Source organism: Pituophis catenifer, unplaced genomic scaffold (assembly GCF_029215685.1).
Source record: "Pituophis catenifer annectens isolate HBS135680 unplaced genomic scaffold, rPitCat1.0.hap2 SCAF_8, whole genome shotgun sequence".
Classification (NCBI taxonomy): Eukaryota; Metazoa; Chordata; class Lepidosauria; order Squamata; family Colubridae; genus Pituophis; species Pituophis catenifer.
In genome coordinates this window covers 52,524,769-52,541,300 of record NW_027256888.1, presented here as the reverse complement: position 1 = coordinate 52,541,300, position 16,532 = coordinate 52,524,769, and the positions used below count along the sequence as shown (strand labels likewise).

At 38.9% G+C, this 16,532-nt stretch overlaps 1 protein-coding gene across 1 annotated transcript in view; it reads left to right on the top strand.

Annotated features, from left to right (window-relative positions):
• The first annotated feature begins 232 nt into the window (after window positions 1-232).
• TBC1D9 (TBC1 domain family member 9) overlaps window positions 233-16,532 on the top strand; it is a 57,248-nt gene continuing 40,948 nt past the window's right edge. Inside the window, exon 1 of the mRNA XM_070949207.1 lies at window positions 233-431. Coding sequence (XP_070805308.1) covers window positions 305-431 — 127 coding nt within the window. The 5' untranslated portion in view covers window positions 233-304. The remainder of the gene's footprint in view (window positions 432-16,532) is intronic.

Below are 16,532 nucleotides of genomic sequence, written 5' to 3'. Positions count from 1 at the left end.
GATGGCGTTACCGCCCGGCAGGAGTGAGGCTGGGCGGGCTCTGCTCTGAGGTCACCGCTCGGCTTGTTCCCGCGTCCCCCCCCCCCGACGTGACTCCCGAGCCTGAGAGCTGCTCGGGCCGAGGACGCGGGGATGCCGCGGCTCTTTCTTGCTTCCCTCTTTCCCGATGAGCCGTGCTTCCGTCGAGCTGCTGGCGGCGCCCCTCCGGGCTGGGCAGGGCGCTGAGGGAGAACGGAGGCTGCGTTCTTGAGAAGCGTCCGCCGAAAAGAAGCTTCCCCCGGCTGCCTTTGTCTTGGCCGGGAGGATGTGGGTGAACCCGGAGGAGGTGCTGCTGGCCAATGCCTTGTGGATCACGGAGCGGGCCAACCCTTACTTCATCCTGCAGAAGAGGAAGGGGCACGGAGGAGATGGAGGCAGCGGAGGGATCACTGGTAAGAGCAGCCGGCTCCCCTCTGGGAAAAGGGGCACTCAGCCCTTCTTTTTCAAGAAGACAAGCCTCCTGAATTCAGGGGGGCTACTCATGAAGAGGCCCTTGTGGGCTCCATATCCTGTGTTGATCTAGCTCTTTTTTGGGGGGGCGTGGGGGGGCGGGTTGTTATTACCATTGATGGTGGGGGGAGGGGGGCTATATATGAAGAATTTGGTTGGTTCTCCCTGAGCTCCTTTTTTTGCTTGCAGACCTTACATTACCCAACAAGGTAACAATGAGGTAATAACTGGAGAGCAAACCCCACTCTCACTCACACTGATGTTACCCAGTCAAGGAATACAATACAATACAATACTACAATACAATACAATACAATACAATACAATACAATACAATACAATACAATACAATAATACAATACAATACAATACAATACAATACAATACAATACACATCTTTATTGTCACTTTGAATGTACACTAATTGGCATTCATTAAAATGAAATTTCATTGCATACAGCTCTCAAAGGGTGATCACCTCCAATAGACACTACATAACCATGACAGAGTAAATAAATAAATAAATAATGGAATGTCTACAACCTAACAACTAAGCCTAGACAGCACCAAGGACTTCACAATTCAACCCTGAGTTACTGAGCTGTATATTTATATAGGCTATAGGCTATAGCTTATATAGGCTATATAAGATTTAAGCATTTAAAGTTGAAAAAGTACACATCTTTTAAACCAGAGGTGGGGAACTATGGCCTCTTTATGACTTGTGGACTTCAATTCCCAGAATTGAAGTCCACAGGTCATAAAAGGGCCATAGCTTCCCACCCCATCTTAAACAAAACTGAAAATGACTGCTTCATTTTCTTCCATTATGTCTTTTGGATATATTTAGACACTTTGCTTGAGCTTTGCTAAAGCTTCTACAATCTTCAGATATGTCGGTCATGAAACTCCCAGCCAAAAGCTCTGGTAGGGACTCTGGGAATTGTCATTCCAATGTTTTTGGGAGGCATTAGGCTATGGAAGGTTGTAATTATGTACAGTAATTACTTGCAGTATTATTTTGGGCTGACAATTTTATTGTTAATTATTATTTCCTTTGTCATTGCACAGAAAAACGTTGGGAGGGGAATTTATGACAATTACATAAAATCCCTGGGATTATTATTGACCTTGTGTAGGAAATCTTTAAAAGCTCTGTTGATCTCCCTGAGAGGTACTTCCAAGTACTTATACAAAGAGTTTGGTGTACTTATTCTGCTTTGAAATTCTTTTGTAGTTTCATCTTCCAATGTTCTCTGTGAAAGTTCCTTGTCTTTTATCTTGCTGTAAATGTGGTGTATCGGGTGTAAAATTGCCTAAGGTCACAGAATTAAAACTGCCTTGTAGAATAGACAAAAATGAGTTCTGAACATCAGGGTTTAAAATGGTTTAGGATCTTTTCTGTTTGTGGGACAGGCTCCTTTTTTATTTCTGTAGTTGCAGTGTCCCAAAGGTGCTTTTTCAAGAGGCAACTGGACTTTCTGATTTTTCTTTGAAGACGTTTCACTTCTCATCCAAGAAGCTTCTTCAGCTAAGAAGCAAAAACATCTTCAAAGAAAAACCAGAAAGTCCAGTTGCCTCTTGAAAAAGCACCTTTGGGACAACCATGACCTAGATGACTGAGAATCTCCATAGACATGTAGTTGCAGTGGTTCAGACCCACTTCTACACTTGGTTCGTGTTACAAGCAATAATCCATAACTAGAGAACTCTTTTTGATTTAATGGTTTATTTTGGTGGTCATCATGGCTACCATGTTTAGAATGTTTATTGAATAATTTTGCTTCCAGCACTGGGAAGTCAGAAAGATAAATACATTTCAGTCTTCTTGTATTTATGTTCAGTCTTACATAGATATCCATGATATTACTAGCTTTACAATACAGAAAAAAGAAATACTATTGTCTAATTTTAGCCCAGATAAATTATGTAAGACTAGCAGAAGCCTAAAGGAATGTTAATACTGTTATTCTACCATTTCAGGTAAGGTACCCTGTTTTCCCTAAAATAAGACCTCCCCAGATAATAATCCCAATCGGGCTTTTGAGAGCATGCACTAAAAATAAGCCCCTCCCAAATAAGCCCTCCCCAAAAATATTTAAACGCATGCGCAGCCGGTCCCCGCCATTTCCTGTGGTTAGGGTTAGGGAGACAGAGCTGAAAATCAGGTAAGATGGCAAGAAGAGACCCGTCTCGCTCCACGTGCCCCAAAATAATAAGACCTCCCCGAAAATAAGGCCAAGCGCTTATTTCGGAATTCAAAAAATATAAGACAGGGACTTATTTTCAGGGAAACACAGTAGTACACATGTTTTACGCATATGAATGCTTTTTCTTTTTAAGGAATTTTAATTTGGGTGGCTTGGAAACCTTTTGTAAGAACATTCTTAATTTGTCCTTTTCATTTTGATATTACATTTTCTTTAAAATGGCTATATTTATCATTCCTTTCATTCAGTGTGTTATTGTTATTATGGGCAGTTACCAGAATGGAACTCATGGGTATGCTTTAAATGGTTTCTTTCTTGTTTCTTGATCTGGTTTAGTTTGTATAAAAACCTGAATGGTAGCAATAAGATCACATAATATTGCTGTTTTTCTTTAAATCCCTAAAAATGTGGGATCATCATAAATAATTCAAGAAGCTCTTCAAGGTGACTTCAGATTCTTACTACAAAAAAAATATTCAATTTATAGCAGTTGTTTCTGTCTTAGATACCTAGCCAAACTGAACAGTGATTCAAACAGTGCCATGCCTGTAAATTAAAGAACAACACCTCTGCTGACAGTAGTATCTGCAGGCGTTGTATTTTGTTTTTAGTGTTTTATTAACATATTGAAAATAATATAGTGTTCTACAGGTGAATAATTCAGTCTATTTCTGACCATTATTGCATAATAATAAAAGGCTTGGAAGACTCTGACTTAGCTTCCTTTTGGAAAAAAAAAACCATCAGTGATATTCTAGCAGAGCATACGGTAATTGTTAAGATAAGGGCTTATACTCATGTGTTTCTATGTTATATGAAAATGTTGAAATATTTGAATGAATGAACTGAAGGAAGAATCACTGAATCTGAGAGGTTTAATGTTTGAGGGGGATTTTTCAGAATTTCAAGTGAAATAGATCCTGAAAGTATAAAGTGCTTAGCTGTAGCATTTTTCATATAATTTTCAATTAAAATGTGAAAGCACTTGGTTTTCATATAAAGGATTCCAGACTTAGCCTCTGATAGTTTCTAGTTAAAGATCTTTGATAGTAAAAGAGGGGAAAGTGGTTTACTTGTTAGAGCTGCTACCAAGAGACACAGGATTCAAATCTTTCCCATAACCTTTAATAGTACATTCAAAGTAAAAATCAAACAAAGTTTTAAATTATGTAAGCTTTGTGTTTCATGGAATAGGATTGAATTTTCAACATTTGGATTTTTAAAGGGGCTGTCTATCTTGTGCGATATAAGGATATTTGCAAGAGGGATCTAAAGGCCTTGGGAATGGACATTAATGACTGGGAAACCTTGACCTCCGATTGTTCAGCTTGGAGGCTAAAGACGCAGCATGGCCTTCTCCAATTCGAAGAGACACTTGTTCGGCAGGCTGAGGCAAAGAGGCAGTTCTGGAACCAGCGAAACCTTGGGGCTGGGCAGGGGACAGAATGTATCTGCCCTCAGTGTGGAAGAGATTGCCACTCTCGAATTGGCCTTTTTAGTCACACCAGATGCTGTTTTAGGACCACTTTCTAGAGAACGATACCATAGTCTTTTGAGACTGAAGGTTGCCAATGCCAATGCTATCTTGTACATACAGTGCATGTACTGCATGTAATCCATGTAGTGGATTAAACAAATGAAGAATAATTGAACATATTAAGTCTGAGGTAAACTAGAAATTAAAATAAGAGGTTTTTTTTTTTTTTTTTAAATTAGATTTATATGCCGCCCTTCTCCGGAGACTCAGGGCGGCTTACAATGCGTTAAGCAATAGCCTTCATTCTTTTGTATATTTTATACAAAGTCAGCTTATTGCCCCCACAAACTGGGTCCTCATTTCACCTACCTTAGAAAGGATGGAAGGCTGAGTCAACCTTGAGCCTTGGAGAGATTCGAACCAGCAGAAATTGTAGGCAGCTGTGTTAATAACAGGGTGCACTAAACCCCTGTACTATCAAGGCTCTTGACATAGATATCTCATTGCTTCTATTTTAGGGATTCTCAGCTGCTTTCAAATATTGAGTACAGGCAGTCCTCTACTTATAACCCCAATTGAGCCCTAAATTTCTGTTGCTAAGTGAGATGGTTGTTAAGGGAGTTTTGCTCCATTTTATGACTTTCTTTTGCCACAATTGTTGTGTGAATCACTGCAGTTGTTAAGTTAGTAACAGTTTCCTAAGTGAATTTGGTTTCCCCAGTGAAACCAAATTGCTTTTGCTTTTGCTTTTCAGAAGGTCACAAACATGACCCAGGGATACTGCAAAGGTCATAAATACCAAGCATTTGACTTTTGATGGTGTGACCATGGAGATTCTACAATGGTCATAAGCAGGGATGGGCAAATATGGCCCCTTTATGACCTGTGGACTTCAACTCCCAGAATTCCTGAGTCAGCTTGGCTGTCTCAGGAATTCTGGGACTTGAAGTCCACAGGTTGTAAAAGAGCCACAGTTGCCCACCCCTGGTCATAAGTATGAAAAAACCATAAGTCACTTTTTTCAGTGCCATTGTAATTTCGAACAGTTACTAAATGACCTGTCAAGGACTACCTGTAGTTTATCTGCCCAAGTCTACATTCAATTTAGACTCAGACAAAGGCCTCTATTTACGGAGCCATTTCTTTGGAATGAATGGTCATATATATTTCCATATATTTATGATAGCAGCTGATTCTCATCGTCTGGTCTATGAAGTAGTTTATTATAACTTGGGTATGTTCCAACAATTGACAGCCTGTGAAATTATGCCCGAAATCTTTCAAATGCATTGTGTAGGTATGAAGCAGTAATTAGGACTGAACTGTTTCCTTCTGTCTGCTAGGGAGATTCTCAATCATCCAGGTCATGGTTGTCAGAAAGATGCTTTTTCAAAAGGCACCTGGACTTCCTTGGTTTCTTTCCTTGAAGATGTTTTGTTTCTCATCCAAGAACATTCTTCAATTCTGACTGAACGGTGGGGGGGTGGAAGGATTTATATTCCTTGCAGTCATCTGGTTGTTATCACTCTGGGAACATAATCATGTGAAGTTTTCAACACATGAAAGAAAGGTGAAAGATTTATATGATCTGAAGAGAGTATATGCTGCAAATAAATGAAATGAAATGTCAATATTTTTTCCATGATGCAGTCATCATTTTAAAAGAAATTACTAATAAACACTTAAAAGAAAAATCCAAAATTGTATGGAAGGATCTGCATCTCTGTAATTCAGCTACTTTCCTACCCTGTAACTTCCCATTTACTGGGCAATCTGAAGTTGATTTTAAAAGAGAATATGTGGGATTGAGAGAGAGGAGCAGAAGAAATCACTTCCTTACAGTTCTGCTGATAGACAGTTATCACAGCAGAAGCTGACACTGTAGATTCATGTATATTCAGTTCCCTTTTCCTTGCCTTTTTGAATTGTTTATATTGTCAATTGACAATATTCACTGCTCTTCAGTTTACTCGACATAAAAATATATGACTGCTCTAATCCCTCCTGCTTCTGAACAACTTTTTACCCAGGGAATACACTAATTCTATTCTGCTCTTTCTAATCTGCTAAGAAATTTTTGAAATGCCTGTAAACTTCAGCAGAGAAACTCAAATTCTATGATTCATAAGCCATTTAATCATAAATGAAACTTAGAAAATCATAGTTATTCCATTCATTCCAATGCCATTTCTGCCTTAGCAGGCATGATATTTTCATTGCATGATGGGTCCATTCCAAATTATTTTGATTGTTCCAAATTCAGCAACATTTGATGGCAAAAAATAGATGTATATGTAAATTGCTAATCTATCAAATTTTGTACACAACATTTCTGTGATTTGTAAGGCAAATTATTTTATATCAGCTTTCAGATCACCTGAAATCATCAAAGTGGAATAAATTGCTGAAGACCAAATAACTATACAGTCTGGCTGAAACCTCTAAAGCTTTATGCTTTAAAAGAACAGTAAAAGAGCTTACAGGAAATATTTTTTGGAACTTGTTTGTCTATTTCTTGTTACAAAATGTTGCTTTTGCTAAATAGCACATTTTGTAAACAGTTGTTTTTGCTTCAAGTAAAATCCAAACTAGCAGATTTGTCAGTCTTAGATATCATTCTGTTTTCCTTCTGACTTCCCTATTGACTTTGCTTGTCAATTCCCCAAAACACTGCAGCTGTCCTAAATACATGCCTATTACTGAGCATCCAAATTTTGGTCATGTGACCCAGTGGATGCTGCAACAGTCATGTAAAAAATGGTCATAAGTCACTTTTTCAGTGTTGTATCTTCGAACAGTCACTAAACAAATGGCTGTAAATTGAGGAATACCTGTAATAACTTCCATATTATTTATTCATAAATAAATAATATTCATATGGAGTACTATATTCCATGTAATTTATTACTTATGAACGCTCAGTACATTAGGAAGTTTCATGTACAATTCCATGAAAAGATGTCTTAAAGTTGCCAAGGTTGAAAAACATTGGATAAAATTTTCCCCACCTCTTATTTGTAGCTGCAGTTTTCTCATGACATAACATCATAATATTTTGTGTTCATCATTCCATACATTAGTAGTCAATAGGACTTAGGAATACACATGTGATTTAAGACACTTTTAAGTTTACTGGTTATTAAAACTAGAGTAGATATTATGGGAAGGTAATAGAACATCTGACAGCTGTGGCTAGGGGGGCCTTTGCACAGGTTCACCTGGTGCACCAATTGCGACCCTACTTGGATCAGGAGGCTCTCCTCACAGTCACTCATGTCCTTGTCACCTCACGGTTAGATTATTGCAACACGCTCTACATGGGGCTACCCTTGTCGGAGACTACAGTTGGTCCAGAACGCAGCCACACGAGCTGTCGTGGGTGCACCTAGGTACACCCACATTACACCAATTCTCCGTGAACTGCACTGGCTCCCTATTGGTCTCCAGGCACAATTCAAGGTGTTGGTTATTACCTTTAAAGCCCTACATGGCTCAGGGCCAGGTTATCTTCGAGACCGCCTTCTACCGCATAGCTCCCAGCAACCAGTAAAATCCCACAGAGTTGGTCTCCTCTGGGTCCTGTCAGCTAAACAATGCCGGCTGGCGGGCCCGCGGGGGAGGGCCTTCTCTGTGGCTGCCCCAGCTCTCTGGAATCAGTTACCTCCTGAGGTCCGGACCATCCCCACCCTATTGGCCTTCCGAAAAGCGGTGAAGACCTGGCTTTTCCGGCATGCCTGGGGCCGTTGATCTCGCTTTGCGATCTGACGAGATCCGGCCATGAATGGTGTGAATGGGTTTTAATATTTTTAATGTTTTTAATTTTTAAGTGTTTTTATAGTGATTTTTTAGTGTATTGTGAGCCACCCTGGGTCTTTGGATAGGCATATAAATTGAATAAATAAATAAATAAATAATAAATAAATAAAGTATTGCCAAAATACTGTTTCCCAAAAATAAGACACAACTGGAAAATAAGCCCTAGCACAATTTTTGGATGCTCATAATATAAGTCCTATCCCAAAAATAAGCCCCAGTTAAGATCCAGGGGTGAAATCCAGCAGGTTCTGACAGATTCTGGAGAACCAGTAGTGGAAATTTTGAGCAGTTCGGAGAACCGGTAGCAGAAATTTTTAGCAGTTCCGAGAACCGGCAAATACTACCTCTGGCTGGCCCCAGAGTGGGGTGGGAATGGAGATTTTGCAATATCCTTCCCCCAGGAGTGAGAGGGAATGGGGATTTTCCAGTATCCTTCCCCTGCGACACTCACCAAGCCATGCCCATCAAGCCACACCACACCCACCAAGCCACGCCCACAGAACTGGTAGTAAAAAATTTGGATTTCACCACTGTTAAGATCATCAGTCAGATGGATGCATTTAGTACCGTATTTTCCTGAAAATAAGACCTAACCATAAAATAATAATAATAATAATAATAATAATAATAATAATAATAATAATAATAATAATAATTTTATTTCTATACCGCCCTTCTCCCGAAGGACTCAGGGCGGTGTACAGCCAATTTAAAAACACAGGACACAACAATAATTAAAAATTAAAATAATTAAATAGATTTGGCCAATTTAAAACCCCAAAAATTTAAAATACCCCAATTTAAAATTATGTTGATAGCCCTGCCTGGTGGAACAACAGGGTCTAAGTCCTAATGCGTGTTTGGAGCAAAAATTAATATAAGACCTGGCTTTATTTTTGGGAAAACATGGTACTGTGTATTTTAGACTTTCAGATTTCAGCTTTCTTCTTTGTAAGAAATATGTATGAAAACACTTTTACCTCCATAAACATTATACGGAATATAATTATAAAGTCACTCGGGTGGTTGTTGGGGGCTCTTTTTGTTTCTTTCTTCCAATATGAAGATATTCGTTACTGATGGGGGCAGATGGTAATTGAAGATTCTGAAAATACTGTTGGAATAAGGATGCGATGTTACCCTAACATGGGTGATGGAATTTATCATCCAGTTGAAGGATATTACAGAAGATGTTATATGGATTACAAGCAAAAAGTTTTTTTTTTCCTTTTAGGATTTTATTTACATAAGGGAATATTCTTCTAGGGGAGTGGGCTGTGAGTTTTCCGTGGGCCGCCCATGAGGTCAATATTGAGAAAAGACACGGACACGAGTTTTCTCGGGATGAGACGACCCAGATCTGACTCCGGGAGCCTCTTTTATTGTACACAAACAAAGGCAGGAGGGGTTTGTTAGCTTAAGCCAGTAATAAATCACAGCATGTCTCATGTAATGCATACGTAAGTACAAGTAATACATGGAAGCAATGCCCAAATTTGGGAAGATCTACAATTCTAGATGCTAGTGAATTGTTGCAGCCCTTATCTATGAGTTGTTGCAACCTTTATCTAGTTTTTCGCATACGCGGTACAGCATGATTCTCTCATGCCTGCGCTTAGCTCCTGAGCATGTTACAACATCTCCTACTTTTTGTTTTAATTTTTTAAACAACAGGGTTAGCTGTGTTGTTATTATGATGTTCTCTTTATGTTTGGCAAATATGTTTGTCATCATAGCAAACAAAGCAGGAATACATTGGATACTACAACATACAGAAATAAGCAAAGCAATGATCATGAGTACAGTAGACAATATGTTCTTCAGCCATCCGGTTTCTGCAAATGTTTGTAGCTCACCCATCCTTTTATTACGGTGAACAAAGTTAGTGGAAAAGTGGCCAGGAGATGTCAAGCGAGGTAGGCCATCAAGTTTCTGAGTTGTATTCCAGTTATACATTTCCACAAATTGCTCGCACAAATTGTAAATCCATCCGGATCCAGGCACCCAAGAAAACCACGTCAGGAGTTTGTAACCTCTGAGTTATTCTGGAAGCCCTATCCTGTAAGTCCCAAGCACCTTCTCTGACCACACCTGATTTGTTCCTCCAGTTCCAGAAGGGCTGTGGTTTCACTTATCAGGACGTCCTTCCTATTGGAGGGAATAAAACCTTTGCACATTTGCAGAAGGGAGGGGAGACATTGGATACAGCAACAAAGCAAAACAAGCAGTACAATTATAGATACAATAGTTGGCATAATTGATTTCAACCAAGAACCATCCGGGAGCCATGACCAAAGAGCAGCCCAGATGTCAATGGCGCCAGATCAATTGGATGATAAGGGATTGTTTTTGATCAAGTTTTCCATATGTTCTATGGTGTGAGTGATGTTATACTGATAATCAGATACATAGGTACAACAATGTGAGTGCATGAGGGCACAATCGCCTCCTTTAACTACCAGCACAATATCTAAGGCATATCAGTTTTGTAAGACCACCTCCCTGATTTCAACCAGTTCTTTGTTCATCAGCTTCAGCACCTTGATAGTCTCGTTGAACATATGTACTGTCCAGTTATTTAATAAATGAAGATCCCAATAGTTTATTGCCACCCGAGATAGGGCAAGATGTTTCTGGATATCTGAGTTTTTAATGAGCCACCCAGTGTCAGTGGTGGGTGTGGTTTGGGAAATAGGAGTAGTGGAGTTTGTCTGATTAGCAGCTATTTGAATGTCTTTTATTACTCATGATTGAATGTAGAGGTTGCTGACATGAAGGATCATGAGATGTAGGGGCAATAGATGCAAGATCGTGACTTAATTCCAGAATCCATGATATATAGTCTCCTCTATGTAATTGTTACAGAGGCCCATTGTTCTTATTCACTCCCCCCTCAGCTGGAAATGTCAATATGGGAACCTTAGGTGGTGGAGTAGATTTAGGTAGAAAGTAAGGACCTTGTACATAGACAATGCGTTTGTGGCGGGAGCGTTCTTACATGGTCACTTGAGAGTCCCAAAGCTAACAATGTCCAAGGCCATAAACAAATCATAGTCACTTATACATGTGAAACAAAATTACTAGCAAAATTAGAAAAACAATTACCCACAATACCCACTCCCAAACTTCTACTAACATTAGTATGTGTAAGAAAGTGTTATATTAAAGCTAATAAAATGTGTATGTACAATGTGAAGGTAATTTCCTCCTGATGAATCTTCCACTGTGCGTTGAGAGTCTGTTGCCGGTAGGACTCAGCAAGGTGTTTTCTTCTTAAATCTCAGCACGAGGGATTTCTCCTTCTTTTTGTTGTAAATGAAATGGTCTTACGTGTCTTCTGGGGATCCAAATGATGTGATCATTGTCCTGGACAGCAGCGTATCCACGGCCCCAGGTAATAAGGTCAGCGGGCCCTCTCCATGCAGGATCAGGTAGTTGGCGGAAATAAACCTTCAGTTTTGGGGTAGCTGATGGAGAAGCAGAAAAATGACGGGTCGCAGCCGATGTGGGAGGCTGTCCAGTCAGGTTAAGGAAGTTCAAAGTATATAAACAAAGATTGAGTTTGTTTTGCATGGCTGGGAGGCCGAGGCATTTTTCCTCTTTCAATTTTATAAGCCAAATTTGTGTGTGATGGACCACTTGTTACAAAAGTCTGCAAAGGCAGTACTGGTGTACACAGGTCCATTGTCAGTTTTAAGTTCAATTGGGCGTCCCATCGATGCAGAAATCCGAATACAATGATTTATTACATGTTTGGTTGCTTCTCCCCTTTTTGGGAATGCCAATAATAAATCCTGAATAAGTATCCAAGGAAACATGCAAATATTTCCATGGGGCAAAGGATGGATACTGAGTTACATCCATTTGCCAAATTTCACAAGCTTTGAGACCTCTAGGGTTACACCCATAGGGATAGAATGAGCTTGTTGACTACCGGTAGGACATTGTTGTATGATGGCAGTCGCTTCAGCTGCCATGAGACCAAATTGTTTCGCTAATGCTTTTTATTTTGATGAAAATAGGCATGACTGTCCCATGGTGTGATGGAAGATATAACCATGAGCGCAGTTGCAGCTTTGTCATTTCCCTCTTCCAATCTTTGTCTCTGCTACCCACAATATCTATAACCTTCCAATAAACAAATCTCCTTATAACACTAAACATTCAAGTCCTTCTCCCATTGCCATTCTGACTTCCAAGCCAGCCCAAGTCTGTGCAAACCAACTTTTTCTTAAACAATTCAACTCCTTCTCTGCACCAATATCTGATTGTCCTTCTAAATCTCCTTATAAACAAGTATACTTCCAAAAGTCAACTTTCTGCTTTCCTTCACTAACTCTCTCTTACATTCCCTGTAACACTGGGTTCTTTGCATACCAGTCTTTATTCAAAATAGCACAATTATCTATTCACAGCCTACAATATCCAGTCAATCCTAAAAATTTCCTCAACTCTTCAGGTGTTATTTTCTTTCATTAATTAAATGTCCTAAGTATTTTACCTCTCTTTCTACATATTGTAATCTCTAACTCATCTCTGTGCTAATTCCTAAAAAGGCAGCAATTTATGCTGCTGACAAACAAACAAACAAACAACAAACGTACAAACGAACAAACGTGCCATCTGTTAAGTATGCAGAATGCACGCAGACATAAAAACATAAAGGAGTAAGAAAAACAGCTTCAAAAATAAAACAAACAATCTAAATGAGGTATTTTGAGTCAATACTCTGAAACTGCAAAGGCAGGTATCAGATATCACCCTTTACCCCGTCTTTCTCAGGCTGGTTCTCTGAGAGAAAAAAAATGGTGAAGAGAACAAAAACTCATAGCCCCCCTCTTGTGCCTCTCACCTCCCAGGGAAAAAAAGGAGGGGGTGAGAGAAAGGAAAAAACTTTTTAAAACGGACGAGCCTCCCTCCTCCTGGGAGGACAGGAAGAGAAAGGAAAAAAAAATGCTTATACACAAAATTACATTTCATGCAATCCAATAAATGACTTCATACACATCCATTCACATCTGTACTGCAATCAGACCTTTCGTATAAACCACTTTCACATAAAAAATTTCATTTAATGCGTCCTCCATGCAAATCAGTCATTAAAATTATTTCAATGAAGTAGCTTATTCCCAAAACTGGAAAAAATTTCAGGCAGCAGTTTTAATCACAAAAGGTGATATTGGGCCCATAACCATTGCCTGTTTTTCCACAGCCTTAAGTTCAAGCCCAGTCAATTTGCTGGCCAGCCAAGCATATCATAATTAATTCAACCACATACAATTCCACACACTATCATTATAGATGCACATCAACAAAATATTTTTAACAGAAATCACTTCAAGTTGATCAGTTCAAATTATCTGAGTCTTCCCATTTAGACAGGTTTTAATTTTATTACCTGCTAAACCCCGGGTGGGAAGAACAATAAACAATTTATTTTTTTCAGCCTGAGAAACATACTGAGAGTCAGAGATCAGATTAAAAGGTTGTTGAGAAAAAGTGTGAAAGCTAAGATAGAAAAGTAAAAGTCAGATTTTGAGATAGAAAGAATAATATTTATTAAATCAGTTCCATTTCTTCGACAGTCTGGAGTATGCCCCAAGGTTATAATTTCAGCAATAGCTTGGATAAAGGGTAAAACATTTTTAGATGGTAATGAGACAAATAAAGCCATTCAATGCAATATACTTTTTGCTGTTCTAAAGCAGCTAATACTCCTGTGGGTAGCTTACTAGTAGGAAATATTAACAAACTGACAATTTCTATGAGGGATCCAATCTACAAACTGAATACTCAAGATGTTAATTAAATCTCCTGGCTTTTTTTTCCTTTAGTCAATAACTCAAATAATGGGCTAAGTAAATGCATAGGTAAAAAAAATATGAGCGGACCCAATTAATAGTACCCAGTAATTGTTGCAAATTTACTAAGGAAATAACTTTTGGTAACTTTATACAAGGGAAAGCCGGAACAGAAAGAAATTGCACATACAGATAAGGAGTGTACAGCTGTATTTTTTCTGGGGCAATGTGCAATTCATTTACACATAAATCATTTTGTATTTCAAAAAGCCAATTAGGTTGTTTTCTTGAGGTTTGCTGCCTGGTGATAAAGCAGTGCTAACAAATTGGTTTTATACAATGTTTCTATATCCTGACACACTTGAACCATATCTGCCAAATCAAGATCTTTTCCCAGCCCAACAATTGCTCCTCGGCATTCAGAAGTGGCGTTCTTTGTAGCTTTTTTCCTTATGTTAGAGAAGGCTTGTTGACGCTTGCCAAAAACAGGCATTTTTCTGAAGGTTTGATAAGCACATTCAGAAGAAACTTGCAAAGTTGCAGCCGATAGGAATTTCTTCTATATTCCACCCCCCCCCCCCTTTTTTTTTTGTCTAACTGTTTCTTTGAATTCTGCTTAGTGGGGGTGTTACCAGTTCCTTCAGAAGGAACTGATGATTCAATTAAAGATGGTTTTGAGGTGACAATTTTAACTTTATAATCAGGTGGAGGACTTGTAATTAATTGTTGCTCTTCCAAGGCATCAGAGCTATATTTTCTATTCCTTGATGACATTAATCTAAAAAGGAACCATTATCAGTGTCCTGAAGGCTCTTTTTTTTTTTTTTTCATGCATCATTAAACACTCTATAGCCAATCTCCAGAGTGCCAGAATTTTTCCAGGGCTCGGGGAGGTTCGTGGAGGCATGTTCCTATATGCTTCCACACTTTCACTTTTAAAGAGCCCTTTTCCGGATAAGCCGGATAATGTTGCCAAATGTATTTTAGTATGTTTTTTCGGGGGAATGGGAAGCGGCTTACCCGCCGCCTGGAATTACACTAGATAATTTGCAGATATCTCGAAGTTCATTGAGATGAACTGCCTGTTCCTTCGAGAAGCCCGATCCCATACTCACGATGTGGGAGGGTGCTCCGTTCACCAACGGCCGTCCCTGGATGCGAGGCTATTCCCAGCCGGGGGTGAGATGGGTGGGTGACACGGATATCACGTCGGGGTCACCAGATGTGAGTTTTCCGCGGGCCGCCCATGAGGTCAATATTGAGAAAAGACACGGACACGAGTTTTCTCGGGATGAGACGACCCAGATCTGACTCCGGGAGCCTCTTTTATTGTACACAAACAAAGGCAGGAGGGGTTTGTTAGCTTAAGCCAGTAATAAATCACAGCATGTCTCATGTAATGCATACGTAAGTACAAGTAATACATGGAAGCAATGCCCAAATTTGGGAAGATCTACAATTCTAGATGCTAGTGAATTGTTGCAGCCCTTATCTATGAGTTGTTGCAACCTTTATCTAGTTTTTCGCATACGCGGTACAGCATGATTCTCTCATGCCTGCGCTTAGCTCCTGAGCATGTTACAACAGTGGACAGAAGAATAAAGATATTAAGAATAATTATGGTAATTTTGTAGGAAAGTGGGTGGAGATAGGATAGGTTATGGATTGTTTAGTTTAAAGAAAAGGGATATTATGTTTAGATGTGAATGTATGTAATGAAGGGGGGGAAGGAAATGGGTAGTTGAACTGAATAGGTGTTAAATTGGGATTTATTGAATAGTATTAGAGTGGAAGTATGCTTTGAAATGTTATATCGTATGGGGGGGTAGTAAAAGGGTAGATTACGAGCGGAAATTGTTAAATTGGGAGATATAATAATATCATTATGTTAAATCAGGAGTTACTAGATATTGTTATAATAGAATGTCACTTTGAAATGCATATTATAGCATAGTATAAGGGGGGCATGATAATTTTATTAGAAAGAAAGGGTCAGTATATGGAGATGGAGTAAGTGGATAGCAAAGTATGATATAATCTGTTATGAATTTGGGTTTTATTATGAAGAAGTCAAAGGGGAAGGGGGGGGTGAGGGGGGTTAGGGAGGAGGGGGGGAAAAAAGGGGGAAAAATTTGTATTTGAAAAACTTTTTCAATAAAAAAAAAAGAAAACACTTTTACCTTTTTTTATATATATCCTTGGATAGACATCCTTCCTTTTATCTACAGAATTGTCTAACGATGCGTAAACTGATAGCTTGGTATGAAATTCTTTGTAATAATAATTAGCTGTATGAATGTACAGCTTAGTAATTTTTTCTTTGACTACTTGGTGAATGTGTCTATGTGTCATGTGTTAGTTTCTAAAAATAAAATGTTACACACTAAAAAATAAATGATGCTTCTGAGCAAGAAAAACATGTTTATCAGTCATAACTGGATTTTGTGTATACTAATTACAGTATGTATACAAAATAAACATTATGTGTAGCCCTCCTTTTGTTAGCAGGCTTGAGAAATTACAAATAAGAGTCCAAATGTCTACTAAATCTGGGCTGCTGCTGCAAAGTTCAGCCTTGGACCCTCATTTTTATCTGTATTAGAGGCAATCACTAGGACAGAAAGAATGCAACAAATATTATTCTTTCTCATTTTTCCCATATCTAGGAAAAGAACCTAAACTCACCATTTTTTCATTCCAATGAAGATGAAGCTTCCCTCCAGTTAAGCTTAATTCTTA